This window comes from Myotis daubentonii, chromosome 1 (genome assembly GCF_963259705.1).
Source record: "Myotis daubentonii chromosome 1, mMyoDau2.1, whole genome shotgun sequence".
Classification (NCBI taxonomy): Eukaryota; Metazoa; Chordata; class Mammalia; order Chiroptera; family Vespertilionidae; genus Myotis; species Myotis daubentonii.
In genome coordinates, this window is record NC_081840.1 from 232,497,778 (window position 1) to 232,515,332 (window position 17,555).

The 17,555-nt window shown below is 63.3% G+C and overlaps 1 protein-coding gene across 4 annotated transcripts in view; it reads right to left on the reverse strand.

The window, feature by feature from the left end:
* The window catches only part of HTT (huntingtin), a 102,862-nt gene that overhangs the window by 2,336 nt on the left and 82,971 nt on the right, over window positions 1-17,555 (reverse strand). For all 4 annotated transcript variants that reach the window (XM_059676833.1, XM_059676815.1, XM_059676823.1 and 1 more), the window contains 18 exons: window positions 16,817-16,939; window positions 15,672-15,885; window positions 14,987-15,132; window positions 14,368-14,545; window positions 13,351-13,446; window positions 11,877-12,064; window positions 11,330-11,456; window positions 9,393-9,493; window positions 8,271-8,425; window positions 7,741-7,880; window positions 6,604-6,686; window positions 5,889-6,019; window positions 5,672-5,801; window positions 4,463-4,618; window positions 2,009-2,199; window positions 1,762-1,876; window positions 1,456-1,669; window positions 1,081-1,186 (listed from right to left, as the gene is read on the reverse strand). In XM_059676833.1, coding sequence (XP_059532816.1) covers window positions 1,081-1,186; window positions 1,456-1,669; window positions 1,762-1,876; window positions 2,009-2,199; window positions 4,463-4,618; window positions 5,672-5,801; window positions 5,889-6,019; window positions 6,604-6,686; window positions 7,741-7,880; window positions 8,271-8,425; window positions 9,393-9,493; window positions 11,330-11,456; window positions 11,877-12,064; window positions 13,351-13,446; window positions 14,368-14,545; window positions 14,987-15,132; window positions 15,672-15,885; window positions 16,817-16,939 — 2,594 coding nt within the window. The remainder of the gene's footprint in view (window positions 1-1,080; window positions 1,187-1,455; window positions 1,670-1,761; window positions 1,877-2,008; window positions 2,200-4,462; window positions 4,619-5,671; window positions 5,802-5,888; window positions 6,020-6,603; window positions 6,687-7,740; window positions 7,881-8,270; window positions 8,426-9,392; window positions 9,494-11,329; window positions 11,457-11,876; window positions 12,065-13,350; window positions 13,447-14,367; window positions 14,546-14,986; window positions 15,133-15,671; window positions 15,886-16,816; window positions 16,940-17,555) is intronic.

Consider the following 17,555-nt stretch of genomic DNA (forward strand, 5'->3'; position numbering starts at 1 on the left):
AGGGGTCCTGTTCTGGACACTGGGAGAGCCGCCTGGTCACCCTCGGGGCACACACGGGGTGCTCTGTAAGCTGCGGGCCGTGCCTCCTGCCAGGTGTGCCCACGACCGACCACCCACCCACAGATGCCAGCACCCACCGGCCGTCCCTCCCACCCACCAGTGCTGAAAGGCCTCCCTGTTGGCCCTGGGACAGAAGCCCCAGGAAGGCGGGGACCTGAGGTGGCCCTGCCAGCACTGGCGGCGAGGGCTGGACCAGTATGGGTGGGACAGGAGCACAGCTGCACACACTCATGTCCAACTTCAACTCCAAACACACTGCACCCTGAGCCTCCCTGAGCACGTCGCCTAGCCAGACGGACACAGGCATGTCTGGCTCAGTGTGCCCTGGTGAAAGCCTAAATGGCTTCTGCTGGCTGGGCTGACCCCGTGACGGCCAGGCTGACCACGTGACGGGCGAGCTGACCCCATGGTGGCCAGGCTGACCATGTGATGGCCACGTGGGCAGAACCAGCCTCCCCGACGCCATACACATCATGCCCCCTGGATGGAGGCCTGTCCCCCAAAGTCCGATGAGGCCCCGCGCCTGTTCCCCAGAGCTGGCAAGTTTCTCCTCCCTTCCCGACAGCATCACCCCACACGGAGCCTGACCACCGCGCTGTGTGGGAAGCAGCCAATCCTCTCAGAGCCCGCGTGCTTGCTGTCCACGCTGGCGCTGGGCCCTGCACACCCTCCCTTCCTGCCGGGAGCCGTCCCGATGCAGCGCTGCCCAGCCCTGGGCGCCGCGTGAGCTTGCTGGGGCCACGGCTCCCCTCAAAGGCAGCAGGTGCTGGCGGAGGTCCCGTCACTGCCCAGCCCTCCACACACCTCCATGTGCCCTGCTGACCCCACTGATGTGCCCGCCTTCGGGAGATGTGGGCACTTGGGTGCCAGGGGCCAAGCACTGCCCGCTCTGGAGCGAGCGAGGCCCAGGCTGGTCAAGACGCGGGTGGGAAGCGGCGGCCGAGAGGACGGCAGACGTGCGTGCGGGCAGCTGCTCGGCGCAGCCCCGGCGGCCGTGGGTGAGCGGGCTCCCCTGCTTACCTGTCGAAAAGAACAGACACGCGCTCCATGGCCACGATCACGGACTCGCTGTCGGGCGCGGCAGGGCCGGGCTCGGAGGCTCTGCCGGGACTGGCTTTTTCCTTCCCTGAAACGAGGGCAGCACTGCTACGCGCCTGGGAGGCTGGCCGGCTCCGGGGAGGCGCCCGGACCCGCACAGCAGTTCCGCGAACCCGAGGCGCCGGGACCAGGAGGGAGCCCTGGTCCCCAGGTGTGTGTGACGCCCGCGCAGCAACACGACAGGGAACGCGGCTCTGGGCTGCCCTCGAGAACCTCGGGGACTGTGGTCCGCATCCCGTGGAGCAGCGACAGGAGACCCGTCAACAGCCCAGACACCGGTGGGCCTGGCCCCCTCACCTGTGTACATGCAGGTGAGCATCAGGCCCAGGGCGGCCATGGCCCGATGCGGGCTGTGCACGTTCACCCTGTCCACGCTGAGCTTGACCAGGGACTCGGCATCCAGCCGGGACAGCTGCTCGGACAGCAGGAGGCGCTCCAGGCCCCGCAGGACGCAGTGGTAGACGGTGGACGGCGTGGCCTCCTCGCTTCCCGACAGCATCACCCCACACATCTGAGTGAGAGGAGGCGTCCGGGTCAGGGCCCTGCCTCGGGCTCCTGTCGCTCCCAGCGGTGCCACCCCACGGGGCGGTGCCAGGCGGTCACCTGTATGATGGATGCGGAGAAGTCCGGCCCCACGTCCAGAGGGTAGTTCTCCATCAGGTAGAAGGCGGTGGCACACATCACCAGCACGTGCTGCTGGCTGTGCAGGTTCACGCAGCTGCAACCAGGGGCAGCCGCTCAGTCACGCAGGCGCCACAGCCCAGGAGAGGGGCCCCGGGTGCCGCAGCTCTGCTGTGACAGGCTGGGGCCTGACATGCCCATCCCCCACCGGCCCTCCAGCCCCACTCACTGGGCGCTGCTGCGGAGGTTGGAAAGGAGGTAGTCGCTGATGACGGGGATGAGCTGCTTCGCCGTGTCGTCCAGCAGGTCGCACTCCAGCACGTAGAGGGCGCCGTGCAGGGCCCCGATCCTGCTGGGCAGGTGGCTGCTCCTGAGCGTGCTCTCCAACAGCCGGCCGACGGGCTCCGCCACGGCCTTGTCCTGGAGCCGGGGCAGAGGCAGGGGCTGGACCTCGAGGGCAGGAGGCCACCAGGGCTCGCCTGCAGGCCCACTGTCGAGCTGGCGGGTGGGGGTGGGGGCGCGGGAGGGCGTGCAGGCTGCCCTGGCAGGCGTCCGGCCCAGGTGTAGGGAGCGCTCCCAGCCGACTGTTAAGAGGCAGCCTGGGCCGGGCCTTCTGTGCGGGCAGTGTGGGGGTGCTGACTCCCACCCCTGGGGTCTGGAGTTTGGGACGGGCCAGGCAGGGGCCTCCCTGGAGGGCAGGGCTCCGCGTGGGTTTTCACACACATTGCACAGAAACAGCGCGTCCCGTGTGACTCCGGAAGAGGATTCCGAAGCTGAGCCCGGTCTCCTGTGGACGTGGCCCCGTGCGCCCTCCCTGACTTTGCTCCTGTCACTGAAGTAAATCAGTCGGGCTTGGGAGCCCTGAGGGAGTCCGGGGGACCCGACTGTCGTCTATGCCAGCGTGCCCATTCCCGAGCACCCTGACCACACGCGTTAAGGAGGAACCGACACTGTGCCCTCCACGTGAGACCCCACAGAAAGCGGGTGCTGGGCAGCCACGGCGGGTCAGACCCTCCCCTGGGAGGGCGACCCCGGCCGGCAGAGTCTGGAGTCTCAGCGGTTCCGGGAGGCCGGCAGGGCGGCGCCCACAGGAACCGCCGTGTCCCTGCGTGACCGAGGATTCCCTCTCTCCCCCGGCCCCACAGATCGGGGACCAGCCGAGGGACTCTCCCCCCAGGCCTCCAGGGCCCCAGCTCTGAAGGCACCGCCAGGGCCGGCAGGGGGCTGATGCGTCAGGAGGAGAAGCCCGAGGCCCCTGCACCGCCAGCACGAGGAGTCCCCAGGGCGCCATCTGGCCTCCGGGCCTCGTCAGAAACAATTCTTACTGATTTGATTTACTGACACACAGCACGCCTGGGGGACCTGGGCCTGAGCACAAAACACAGCCACAATGGAACAGGCCGGCCGCAGCGCCCACAAAGACAAAGGGCGGCTCCACACTCGGGGCGCAGCTGCGAAGAGGGTGCTCGCAGGCGCACCAGGGCCACCCAGGACGGGGGCACCTGCTCGGCGCCTGGGCTCGCAGGGGCGGGTTCTGTGGGGAGGACAGCCAGGCCCGGGCGTGGGCTCAGCCCTCTGCCTGGTCCTGTGTGACCTGGAGCACGCGGCCCAGCACCCTGGCCTCAGCCTCGCTCTCCTGGGGCAGGACTCACGGTGAGGGCTCCACGAGGCGCCTGCTCGCTGCTGTCAGGACAGGCAGGGCCAAGCCCGCAGTGGGGTTACTGCTGAGGGAGCGTCTCTGCACCAGAGGAGGGTGCCAGGGGTCTGCGAGGGCACAGCACACCGCCGGCTGCTGCCACGCGCAGGGCGAGCGGAGGTGGCGCAGGGCAGCGGGCGGAGCGGCTGCTCTTCTCTTCCACATGCGCTACCTCAGAGGCCGCCTTCCCCCGGCCGGACGCCTGTCTAGCAGGTACCGCGTGCACGGGGCTCCCTCAGAGACGTAACACGGCCCAGCAGCCAAGGCGTCTGGGAAATGCTGGCTTGTTTAACCCTCCGTGACTGTCCGACCTCTAGCCTCAGGCTGGGCTGACTCCGCAGGAAGCGGATGTGCCCACAGAGAGGTCAGGCCAGAGACGGGCCATGGCCGGATGGGGGCGATGACTGCCTGAGGCGCCTGCTGACCTGCCGTGGGCAGCTGCCTGGCCATGTATGTACGTTTCTCCACATGAAAGTTCTGACGCGTCTGGATGAGGCTGTGTGTCAGGTCTTCGGAACAGATCCTGAGTTTCCACTTTTGGGGCTTCCCCCAACACCACATGGAGACGACCGCCCAGAAAGTGGGTGTGGCGCTGGCCGGGTTCTCATCAGCTGGAGGCAGAGCCAGGAGGGACCCCAAAGGCCCTGCCCGCCTCCTGTGACAAGGCTGTGACACCCACACTGTGGGGTGGGAGTGCAGGGGACTGTGACAGAGCAGTCCCGGGAGGGGCCCTGGCGATAGGAAGCAGGGGCCAGCAGCACCCCGGAGAAGGGGCCCCCACACAGCCAGCTCCTGGCCCGTGCGCCACCGAGACAACCTGACAAAGGCGCACAGGAGCCCCCAAGTGCGGCTCGCCCACCACGGCACACTCCACGGGGGAGCCCAGAGTGAGCGGAGCCCACGTGCTCCCACGGGCGGTGGCCGTCCCCGTGGACCTTGCCGGCTGATGCTGCCCCTCGGCGCCACGCGCAGTGCCCGCCCGCTCACCATGCCGAGGACGGCCGCCGCCTTGCAGGTGGCCGGCACCAGGTACTGCAGGAGGATCTCGTCCTCTGGAGGGTGCACCCTGCGCAGCTCGGTCAGCGTCTGGTACATCATCTCAAACTGGCTGCGCTCCGTGAACAGGTCTGAGACCACGAGGAGCTGCAGACACAACGTTCGGACAGGAAGGGGAGCCGCTATCAGGAAAGGAAGGAGCGCACCCAGCACGCCTCCTCCCAGCCCAGCGACACCGGGCTCCGGGCACCCATGCGTGCCGACACGCAAACCCTGGACCTCAAGGCAGGGCACACACGCGGCGTGGTCGGGACATCCTCACGGACGCCTGTGCGCGCGCTCGCTGCAGTGGGCGGAGCTGGGATAGCCACGACCTGCAGGGAACCTGCCCACAGCGGTCACCACGGACAAGCCCATGTCTGCTCTGCCCCCAAAGCCCAGGCCTTCCCATGGCGTCGGGTCAGGCTCTCAAAGGCCCAGCAGAGACGCTGTTCCAGAAATAAACGCTCGGCTGCCGAAGGCTCAGCTCTTCACGGTCCATCTAAAAGGAGCGTCAGCCCGCCGGCGTGGCTCAGTGGTTGAGCATCAGCTTCTGAACCAGGAGGTCACAGCTCCATTCCCTGTCAGGGCACATGCCTGGGGCTGCAGGCAGGAGCCGACCCACGATTCTCCCATCATGGATGTGGCCATCTCTCCCTCTAAGCATGTCCTCAGGGAGGATTACTAACAAAAACAAATGACTTCTCAGACTTGATTCCAACTCTGTGAGCACTAGCAGACATAACCCCGTAACAGGCTCTCCGGGGTCCCCGCTCATTTGAAGAGCGTAAGGGAATCCTGGGACCAACAGTTTGAGAACAAAAACTCCAAAACGGTGCTTCTCGGAGGGGCGTGTGGGCTGTGAGCCCGGCCCCAGGGAGACACTTAAGGACAAGGAGGGGAGCCTCCAGCCTTGGGCAGCGGCATGACGTCGCCACGACACTGCCCCTGCCCTCGGAGCACCTGTCCGCCATGGGGTGGACATGCAGAGCTGCTCCTGCACCGGCGGAGAGACCATCCATGTCCCAGGCCTGAGAGTTCTTCTCAGGCTCCCAGAGACGACACCTGAGTGCGCGTGCATGTGCATGCGTGTGTGCACATGTACATGTACGTACACCTGTACGTGCCTGTGTGCACTAGGGGCGGGCGAGGTAAACTTACAGATCGCACCACTTCGCTGATCAGGATGATGGGGGTCCTTCGGCCGGAACTGGACGGCAGGACCCAGCGGCTGTACAGCTCCAGCAAGAACTGCGAGCACGAGTGGATGTCCACCCCAGCCCGGTGCTTCCTGTGGAGCACACAGGTTCATCTACGAGGCCCCAACCTCCCGACGACTCATAAACCCCAAAGGGCTTTAACCAAAGGCGGTGGGAACCTGGAGCTGACTGGAGACGTGGGCGGCGACGGGGGTGCGGGGACGTCGGCCTCCTCCTCCTCCTCCTCGTCCCACTCCTCCTCCCTCAGGGGCGTGATGCTGCTCCCCAGCCACACCGAGTGGATGGACACCTTCAACACAGGCCTGGGTCAGCGCGAGGAGCCTGGCGCTGGCTCCCTGGGCTCAGGGCCAGGGCACAGGTGTGGCCTGGGGTCCGGCCAGTGAGGGGCCCACCACCGGCAGGGCCTGCTCAGATCAGTGGGTCCCGGGGGGGGGGGGGTCCTCAGAAAGCTCTGCCTTCAAAACGGAAGCCCTGGAAGGCGGGGAGCAGCTGGGGGCCGGGCTTTCTGCGTGACGGCCACACGCTGAGGGAGAACACAGCCGCTGCGGGGCCAAGGCTGCCACACTCGGGTGTCCCCGCCGCCTCCCTGTCGTGCCCACAACGGCCCATTCTTCTCAAGAGCCCGTGAAAGTGACCCAGCCAGCAGCACAGGCGGCGGCCCGGGCCCTCCCTCACCTCAGTTACCTCACACTCTTCCACTGTTTACACACACCTACGTGATCAACTCATGAAACACCTTAGCCCTTCTCAGAATAAATACCATAAATAAAACGAATAAAAGTCACCCTTCGCTTCATTTGAAACGCATTTAACTTTGCTTCTGAAGGTGAAAGTGGCCCAAACCCGAGGACGGAGGATGGGGCATGGGCTGACCTGGCCGAGCTGGTAGCTCATGCTGCCCAGCTCCCGCTCGGGGTTGGTCTGCAGCAGCAGCTTGTCGTGGCTGATGAGGGCACCTGCGGGCGACAGGACGTCAGAGCTGCCTGGCAGTGCCGTCGAGCCTGGCAAGGCACAGCCTGGGAAGTTCTGTCCCTTCACAGTAGGCAGCTGGCAGGGCCCATCTCTCCCGGAGGCACCGGCTCTGGCTCCACGGGCACCGGCTGGCGGAGCGGCACAGCCCGAGTCTGCAGCTGTGGAGGTGGCAGCAGCCCGCAAGGGGCCTGGGGCCCGGACGACAGCACAGCCGCGCCCACCGGGGTCAGGGTGCGGGCGGTGCCCCCTCTCAGCCTCAGGGTCTTCTCCACACCCCTCCCAGCTTCCCTCCCTCAGGCCCAGGCCCCCTGACCCCGCTCCCTCCGAGACCTCCCTGCCCGAAGCACGTGCTCCGCGCATGCCTGCAGCGGCTGCTCCTGGGACAGCGATGCTGCGACTGCTCTGCCCTTCGGGCCCGAGACTCCCAAGGGACCAGTTCACACTCAGCTGACTCTCGCCCGGATGTCTGAGGGCGCACGGAGCCCTGCAGCAAAGGCTGAGGACCAAACCCTGGAGAACCTACCACCTCCGACAGTCCAGGGATCACAAAGACTGGCCTAGAACACAGGGCATCCAACAGCAAAAAGTGCGCATGAGAGAAACCCTCAGCGCGGCTGGCGCGGCTCAGTGGTTGAGTGTCGACCTGTGAACCAGGTTACCACGTTGATTCCTGGCCAGGGCACATGCCCGGGTTACAGGCTAGACCCCTAGCGTGGGGCATGCGGAAGGCAGCTGATGGATGTTCCTCTCTCATCACTGGGGTCTCTCTCTCTCTCCCTCCCTCTCCCTTCCTCTCCGAAGTCAATAAAAACATATTTAAAAACAAAGAAACACCCCACAACGTTCCCTTCTCTTGAGCATTTGCTTCCCGGTTTTATTCCCTCAAGAGGGTTAAAGCTGCCAGTCCTGAGGGCGCCCGGCACTGCCATGGGCCAGGGCAGCACGCGAAGCCACAGCCTCTGGCTGCCCCCCGCTGCCGCCAGTGTGCTGGCCACCGCACGCTCGGGCCCGGGGACAAGCGGCCGCTCCGACAGGCACCTGTGGCGGCCGGAGACAGAGAGGGGACGGGGTCCCACGCCTGGTAGAGGTGATGGGTGGCGATGTTCTCCCTCTTCGACACCATTGCTTGGATTTCCTGCTCTACAATTCCTCGGATCAGGCTCAGCTTCCGCCCAAACCTAGAATCCAGGACAAAGGTCCAACTTTCAGTTCCTTTAACATTTTAGACGTGAGAGACGCCAGGACCCGCCCCAGCTCTGCCTAAAGGAGAGGCACCCACAGCAGCACAGCACAGCCTCTGCGGGCGGCGCCTGCTGAGCCCGGCAGACCCTGCTGGCCGGCCAGTTCCTACTCTGCCAGCCAGAGGCCGGCCACCTCAGGCCGTGTCCACTGCGGCCGGTCAAGTCACTTTAGCACGTGCACCTCTCGCAGGAACACGCCCGGTGCTTTGCTTTTTAGTTTCAGTAACAAACGAAAGGGCGGGTGAGCTGCTGGCCCCTGGGTGGGGTGGGAGGAGCGTGCCTCTAGGCCCCTCCACGCTGTGCCCTGGACACGGCAACACGGCAAACCTGGTGTCGAGTGCTTTCAGGGGCTTGTTCCGGGGCTGCTGCTCCAAGCAGCTGAGGGCGGGGTTGCCGGCCACGGGCACGGCCATCGCGCTCAGCACCAGGGAGGTGATGGCCTGCACAGCCAGGACGTTGATCTGGGTCCTCTCCGTGTCTTCCTGGAAGGAGCCCACATGGGGTCACGTCATGAGCAGCTAGGCCCCAGCACTACCTGTGCCCACCTGCACACAGACCACGCGGCCCGGTGGAAGGAGCCTGAGTGCACAGGGGGACACGCCCTCCCCGCCAGGTCCCAACCTGTCTGCCCGCACCCACCACAGCCCCCACACCGGTCACTGGAAACAATCGAATGGGCAAACGTCCACTGCGCAAAGCAAGGTCTCCCACAGGCACCACTACCTCGAGAACTTGGCACATGACCACCCGCCAGCTTCGACGCGTGGGCCGTGCACGCGGCTCTGACACCCACCACTGAACTGTCCCTTCCACAGTCAGGCCACCCTCCTGCCAGAACAGGACTAGGGCCCATGACGTTCACTCTCCCGGGCTTTGCCTTCTGAATGTGGCTTTTCCTAATATTGTACCGATACACAGCCCACTCCCAGACGCCTGGGAACGTCTCTGGGTGAGCACAGGCACCTCGGCCCGGCCTCCTCAGGTGCCCTTTCCTTCTGACTGAACTACGTGCTGAGTCGGGAATTACTGACCCCAGTGCCTAACGCACTGGGATCCGGCGCCCACAGGCGGCCAGGCAGCTCCCCGGCCGCGGGAGAGCCGCTCTGCTCCAAGCAGTAGTCTAGAGCAGGGGTGGGCAAACTTTTTGACTCAAGGGCCACAATGGGTTCTTAAACTGGACCGGAGGGCCGGAACAAAAGCATGGATGGAGTGTTTGTGTGAACTAATATAAATTCAAAGTAAACATCATTACATAAAAGGGTACGGTCTTTTTCTTTTTTAGTTTTATTCATTTAAAACGGGCCCGATCCGGCCCGCGGGCCGTAGTTTGCCCACGGCTGGTCTAGACGAAACCTGCTACTCTTACAAGTAAGGTGACATGGGAAAGCGCGCTGGCTGCCCTCCTCTGCCGGCTGCCAGCGGCGGACGCCCAGGCTGCGGGCGGCTTACCTCCGGGGGGCTCTCCTCCTGCTCCAGCACGAGGGGCTGGGTCACCAGGACGCCCAGGAGGGTGGCCCATGTTTCCTCGAACTGAGTGCGGCTGGTCCACCCTACGATGCAAACGCCACATGAGGCAGAGTGTCACCCGCTCCCCCAACGTTCCTCCACTGCGGCGCCCGCCCTCCAGCGCGGACACGTGTCCGAGCACACGTGTCCGAGTGCTGCCCTGGCAGTGGGGTGCGTGTGTGTCCGTCTGGCGCCCTCCTGACCCCGCCTGGCAGGTGTGGCCAAGTGGAAAGGGCCAGGAAGTCCCGCCTTGGACTGAGCTCCTGGATGCCCTGGGCACAACCATGGCCGGGACCAGCCCCAGTGGTCAGTGTGCGCTGCGTGAGCCCCGCCCAGCTTGGCTGCTCACAGGAGGCAGAGCTCGGTGTCCCCCAATGGCTAGGCCGTGGTCGGCAAACTGCGGCTCGCGAGCCACATGCGGCTCTTTGGCCCCTTGGGTGTGGCTCTTCCTAAGCCTTAGGAGGACCCTAATTAAGTTAATAACAACGTACCTACCTATATAGTTTAAGTTTAAAAAATTTGTCTCTCAAAAGAAATTTCAATCTTTGTACTGTTGATATTTGGCTCTGTTGACTAATGAGTTTGCCGACCGCTGGTCTAGAGGGTCAGAAAGGAACGCAGTCTGGCCAGGACACGCTCCTCCTCAGTGAGGGCATCGCACCATGTGCTCCGCACCCCTCTCGTCACCTGCTGGGGCTGCAGTGACAGGATCTCGCTAAGATGGACGGAGGGAGACAGACAGACAGACTGATTGAGATGTGGGTTAGACACCCACACTTGGGTACAAAGACGGCAGACATACATGGGCATTTCCATAGGGAAGAGGAAAGCTCGGATCACGTGGAAAAGAGAGAGAGAGAGAGCGAGCGAGAACAGGTGCCAGGACAAGGTCATAGGACTGCCCTGGCCGAGGTCTAACTGACAGGCAAACACAGGGCAGCCCAGGAAGGGGGAGCTGGCACAGGCTGGGAGGCCATGGCTGCCTGACAGCCACCTCTGAGGGCAGGGAGGGAACCTGCTCAGGCGGCCGCCTCCATGCTACTCAGATCTCATGTCGGTCGGCGGGTAATGCCTCGTTCTCGGGACTACAGGGGATGCAGGCCAACAAGGTGTCTGCTGCCTGAACCTTCAGGACCAAAGCCAGTGCCACGTCTGCAGAAGCCCGAGGCAGGAGGCTCCGCAGGGACAAAGGGTGGGCCTGCCCGGGCCCATGGGTGCCACGCCGGACTCCCCAGACACTGGAGCTCTGCGCAGGGCACTGCCCCTCAGCACCGCCCTTTCGACCCCGAGCAGATCACACCTGCACCATCAAATGGGGACAGAAGCGGCCACGGCCACGGCCACGGCGCTGCAGAGCGGGAGGCCTGAGGGAAGCGGTTGCTGTGCCGTGGGCAGCGCACAGGGCGGCTGAGAAGGCTGTAGGCGGCAGAGCCCACTCAATCCCGAGGACCGAGCTGGGCCTGGGCTGGACGGCCTGCCCACAGAGCCTGGCTCTCCTCTGACGTCTGTTTCCTCTGCATCGGCCACGGTGGCTCCCGCACACCCTGCCCGTCCCACACACGAGGTGGCATCAGTGACCATAAGGGCACAGGGACAGTCCCCGTCCCTGCTGGCGGGGTGCCTCCTGCGGGGGTCGGATTCAGCTCCCATCACCAACTACCAGGCACCGACCCGACTTCAGACACACTGACACACGGAAACCTGGAATTAACGCTCACGCAGACACGTGTGGAAGTTCTCAGGGTGAGTGTGTGTGCACTCAGAACGCCTGTCCGCGAGCGGGCGGGCCCAGACCTTCCACAGGACGAAGAGGCGCAGAGCGCACTCCGGAACGGGGACCCGAGGCTGGCACCCTGCGCGGTCGCGAGGAGCCCGCCTACCCAGCGTGTTGATGCGGTAGATGAACTCTTTGAAGACTTCCTTCTCCTGGAGGAACTCCACGGGGATCTCGGGGAAGGCTGTGCCGAAATCCCCTCCCGGCGTGGGTGACCACCCGAGCTTCCAGACCTGAGAGGGTGGGAGAAGTCGCTGAGCTCCAGCCTCCAGGCCCCAGCGCGGTCACAGCCGCCCTCCCCTCCTCAGCCCGGCACGGCCCGGAGCGAAAGGGCCGCTCGAGCTCACCCAGGGACAGGCTCACCCAGAGACCGGCTCACCCAGAGACGAGCTCACCCAGGGACGAGCTCACCCAGAGACCAGCTCACCCAGAGACCGGCTCACCCAGAGACGAGCTCACCCAGGGGCGGGCCTATGGGCCAGCTCCCTGCGCCTTATGCAGAAAGGCCGGCGTTGCTACAACTCCAGCTGCGCGCCAGGCAGAGGGAACAGGCAGGGTCAGGACTCCCCGCGACACCGGGCCACCCAAGGCGGCAGCCGAGCTGGCCCAACTGGGTCACCGGAACCCCCGCCAGGGCCAGTCTGCAGACTCACCAGGGGGGGGATGCGCGTGTAGCTGTTGACGAGGGGCAAGCGGGCCAGGCTGACCACGATGTTCCTGAGCACGGACGTGAGGAACGCGGGCATGTGGCTGTTCCTCTTATGCCCCAAGGCCAGCACGGACGGCAAGGCCTCCACCAGCTCTGCCACCGTCCTGCAGGCTGCAGTCACGTGCTCGGGGCCTGAGCCAACGGGAGAGAAGATGGACACCCCCAAACCTCCTGATCTTCCTGCCTCCCAGGGAGAAGGCACACCCCGCCCCAGGAAGATGGCACCCCCCAGGCCTCTAGCTGGCCCCTGGGGACCTACAGACTGCAGCTCGGGCTCATCTACCCGCGTCGGCCTGGTCTCCTGCCTCGGGCCCTGCCCCACCCCGCCTGCCCCACACTGCCTGCCGCTGCTGGCAGCATCCAGCCTGACCGCAGTGTAGGGCCGGATGGCCTGGGTCCTGGAGGCCCTGGTGACAAGGAGCCCCAGTCCAGAGCCCTCCCGCCCTGCCCTGCACCACGCTCCGGGGAGGACACCGAGTCAAGAGGAAGTATGTGAAGAACCGGGGCATGTGCCTGAGTCTAGAGCAGGGTTAAGTGAATGGGATGTAGACTCCTTGTTTCTGTAGGAAGAGCAGGAATTTCCATTTAAAAATCCACCAAGATAGATGGCTGCAGTACACACTCAGCTAGCTAACGTTCAGGAGGGCATGTCCACTAGCTGCAAGCTCCTTAGCATTTCTACTCACTCATTCATCACTCCACCAGCATCTGATGGGCAAGTACAACAGTGAGGACACAGAGAAGGGACACATACTCCCTGCCCCCATGGGGCCAGAGTTTGAGGTGAGAGACATATAAGTGCATAGAGAACGTAGTGCCAGGATGGAGGGCGGGTGCAGAAGAGGATGGAGGAGGGGATGGATGGAAAAAGGGATGGAGGGGAGGATTGATGGAGGGGAGGATGGAGGAGAGGATGGAGGGAGGGAGGACAGGAGGGAGGGGCGGGAGGAGAGGAGGGCCTCCTGGGAGTGTGCCATCCCCGAGCGGGAGGTCAGCCACAGGGAGCCTGAGGCGGGGAAGACATGCAGGTGGAGGAAGGGTAACGTGCAGGTCAATGTCCCCAATCGCCTTTATTTATTAATTTTTTTAAAATATATTTTTTCTTGGTTTCAGAGAAGGGAGAGGGAGAGACAGAAACATCAGTGATGGCAGAGAATCACTGATCAGCTGCCTCCTGCACGCCCCCTACTGGGGATCGAGCCCGAAACCCGGACATGTGCCCTTGGCTGGAATCGAACCCTTTAGTCTGCAGGCCGACGCTCTATCCACTGAGCCACACTGGCCGGGGCCCACATTGCCTTTCAGTGTCGGGGTGAGCAATGGGACCAGCTGAGTTCACCTCCCGGGGCCCACGCTGACCACTTCACATGTCTCTCCTGCTAGTGAATTCCAAGCCCCAAACAGGTCCTGACACTCACTCTGTGTGCGTGAGTCTCCTCCGTCCTCTCTGGCAGCCTTCGGGGTGCCTGTCTTTCTCTCTACACCGAGCAGCTGGTCCCCAGGCTGCACCACAACTGCACCAGGAAAGGACACACGGGAGGCTTGCTCACACCGCCCACCGTCATTCCCATTTCAGTTATGCAGCCTCCCATGCCAAGGGCAGCCGACGCCACACAAGGTCTAGACATCCCGGAACCGGCTTAGACAGTTCCAGGCGACACCAGACCTCGGCACCAACGTCTCGGCCAACCTGCAGCGCCGGCGGACCGGCTCCTGGGCTCCGACTTCCCAGCCCCCGCCCCCATGTCTGCTGCCGCTGCCCACCCCACCCAGGAGGCCTCAAGGCGGCCCAGGGTTCAGGGCTGCCAAGCACGCTGCGGCCCCAAGAGCCTGGCTTCAGAAACTGCTCCCTGGATTTTCATGTTCAAGTTGACGACAAATGCACAGATGAAAGCAATTTAAACAATGAAACTTCAAACCCCACTCTATAACGTTCCATTTAAAACACAGAACTTCCAAACACCCTCCAACATGTAAAGCTAGAACGTCCAATTTATGAAAGATTTTGGCTACTGACCCTGGTTGAGGACACTTCCCTTGAAAAGAATAACTCATTTTCCCTCGGCAGCAGCTCGTGTCCCAATGCAGCACAGAAACTAGCATTCAGACGCTCAGGGTAAGCCCGTCCCCCTCAAAGGCAGGCTTGCTCACCTACACCCCTTAGCACTAAAGCATGGGCAGTCGGCTTGGGCCAGCCACAGAGATAGGAGAGCTGGAGCTCGAAACCTAACTGAAGTGACCTCAAGAGCAAACTCAAGTTCAGTCCTAGTGAAGATTAAGTAAGGCCCCTGGTTATCCACCTCTACCCCCCACTTCCTGACTCAGTGGCACAAGATAAACGCCTGTGAGATCGGTGGGGGGGGGGGGGGGGGGGGGGGGGGGGGGCGACTCCTGGTGCAAGTGTGCAAGGACAGAGCCCAGGGAGCGACACTCACTGGCTTCCAGGAGGAGGCGGACGCAGTGGATGAGGGAGCAGGTGCGGGTCACCATCTCGGGGGAGGCCAGCAGGCGCCGCAGGCCGGGCAGCTGCAGGGCCAGGCAGCAGCAGTCCAGGCCCGCCTGCAGGTCCATACTCAGCGGGATCTGCTCGTGGATCAAGTGCCAGGCCAGTGCCTGGAGGGGAGGCCCATGTCAGAGGCGGGGCCCGGCTCCCTTCCTGCTGCGGTGTCGGGGAGCAGGCAACCCCGCGAGGCCAGCGGGCCCCAAGAGTCCTGCCCTCCCAGAGGGTGGGCTGCATTCCCACTCCTGGTTAGTCCCGAGCAGCTGCTCCCCACAGTGCCCGGCTCCCCTGTCTGCCAGGACCCACCCAGACCTGCTGCGCCTTGCCCTCCAGCGCGGCGGGCTGCTCTCGGCAGCCTCCCTGCCACACGCCAGGCCAGGCCCTTCCCGGGCAGACAGCGCTGGCCTTGCCTCCTTGCGGCCAGGGGGCCGGATTTGAGGGCGTGCGCTCCAGAGAGCTTCCAACGCCAGCGGCCACGTCCTTGCTGGGGGACCTCTCTGCCCTGTGCCCTGCCACGTGACAGTGCCCGCCCTCTGTGCCGAGCCGCCTCTCACCTCCAGGGTCATGACCACAAACTTCACAGTGTCCCTCTCCTTCTCTGGGGGAAGGTGCAGGTGGCCGGGCAGCTTGGGGAGCAGCAGCAGGTACTGGGCCAGGGCGCGGGCCAGCGTGGTCAGGGAGCGGTACACCCCGGCATCCCCTGAAACAGAAGCCTTCGGGGAGGACGGAACCCAGCAGAGGCTCGCGGCTGGGCGGGCAGGCAGGCCACTGGCGGGGCGCGGCTCCTCGGCAGCACATCCAGGCCCTCCCGCCTGCGCTGGGCCCATGACCAGCAAAGTGGCCCCCACATCCACAGACATGCGGACTGGGGACCCCGGTGCTGTGTCCCAGTTACTTCTGTTTATTAGAGCAACAGCACTTACTGTATGCTTACTCAGTGCAAAGCAGATCCTAGCTCTGCAGCATTTTAAAAAGTAAAAGACATTTTTAGCCCTGGCCAGTGTGGCGTGGCTGGTTGGGCGTCGTCCTGTGCACCGAAAGGTTGCTGGTTCCATTACCGGTCGGGGCACATGCCTGGGTTGCAGGCTCGATCCCCGGTTGTGGATCATGCCAGAGGCAGCTGATCAATGACTCGATTTCACATAGATGTTTCTCTCTCTCCCTAAAAATCAATTTTAAAACTTAAAGTAAATAAACACTTTTTTAGTAAAAAGTAAGAGACACTTTTACTTTAATTACCAAACAGATCGCTCAACTGGCTCCAGTAGGCGGTGGACTCTGCAGGCAGGGAGGGCGGGAACGCCTGGTGGGCGGCGGGCAGCGGCTGGACCGCGCCGGCCACCCGGTCCAGAGTCGCCTCGCGCGCTGCTTCAAAGAGGGCGCTCTTCTGGCCTCCGGAAACTTCCCGCGCGCCCACGCCCAGGCACGGGGCTAACAGGCTGAGGTTGAACTCCTGCGTCAGGGCATCGAAGGTTCAATGACGGCGTTAATCAGGCCAGGAGATAGCAGGAAGAGGCCATGCAACGTGCCCGAGGCACACAGGTCAGAAACCGTATAGCCCTGAGCATGTCCTGCATCTGCTATAAATAAAGAGCCCTCACACATGCTTGGTGACTGCAGTTCTGGTCTCTTTGGGGCGGTTTAAGTTTCAAGGAGTATTTTCATTTTATTATGAAATCACAGTGTAGATGACAAAACCTTCACTGACAGTGACACACATCGAGCTGACTGCCACCCAGGACCCAGCGAAGCCTTTCACACTCCCAGAGTTGGAAAAAGGTGAGTTATGCTCAAAAACAGCTGAAATAAATCAAGGTCCCATATAAATGCCACCATTTTGGTTGGAAAAAAAGCATTTCATATGGCGTTGCAATTATTGGTATTATTTTGCCAATCTTTAAAAGTCATGTAAGGGTTTCTTTGGCCAATTTTCAGGTAGAATGTCAATCTTTAGTTAATATTCAGAAAACCCTATGTCATCATAGTGACCCAGACTAAACCTGTCTTATAGCCACAACCTTTAAAAGCTGTAAAAGTCCAATGACCTAACTAAAAATTCATAAATGGGTCCCTAAGCAAACAGGACAGTGAGCAGTCAGCTTCCACTGATGGGTCTGAAAGTGGCGGCAGCCAGCTGCCGGGCTGGGCTCCTGCTTGTCCCAATGCAGCCGCATTACAAAGCGCCGGAGACCTGGTCTTTGGGGACCCCCTCACTTGCATGGTCAGCCTCTACCGCCCGCAAAGGCCCTGCCACCGGGGCAGGAACACTGTCCCGAGCGCCTGGACCCAAGGCCCTGGCTACCGGGCCAGCGTGAGAGCGCACCGCCCGAGGGCCGCCCGAGGACTGGAGGGGGTTAAGCGACAGGGGCAGGATTCCCACGTACCGGGTGCCTCAGGAACGCGCTCATGTCACCTGGTGGGAGCCGATTCACCAGCTCCGCCCCCTCCAGCAGCGCCGAGTCAGACCTCATCCAGCACTGGGACTTGACCAGGCGCACGTACCAGTCCTGGGGAGACAGGGCGGTCACGCCTGCAGGGGGCAGGGCTTTTGGGCTTCCGCTCTGCTGGCAGTGGGCTCTCACCCCTGCCCAGACCAGAGGGCAGTGGCCGCGGACTGTGGACGCGGTTCTGTAACAGGGACCCCTGGCTGGCTGTGCAGGTGGCTCCCACCCAGAGGCTGCCCCGAAGGCCGGCTCTGAACCCGCTTCACTGTCCAGACACCGTCCCCTCCCCCTCACCCGGCGAACAGCCGCTGTCCTTCCCACTCGGCGACAGCACTGAGGGTCGCAGGCCCCGTGCCTCAGCCTCACCATCTGGCCTCGTACCCGTCATCTCCCACTGGGGTGGCAGCTCTGCCCCCCCACCCCCCGGGCCAGCTCAGCAGACACACTCAGCCATCGCACCTGAGGACAGCAATCGCTGCCCTGCGATGCCCGGGCTGCCGGGTTTTGGAATCCAGTTCACACTTAAACTGAACTCCCCAGGGAGGCAGAGCACCGAGGCCCCCAAGTTGGTCTCGAGGTGCGAGGAGTGGAGCAGAGGATGGGGACAAGGCCCTGGGGGGGTGGCTCCATAGGCAGGGGGCCAGCAGCCCAAGGAGAGGGAGGCCGGCCAAGTGGGCCT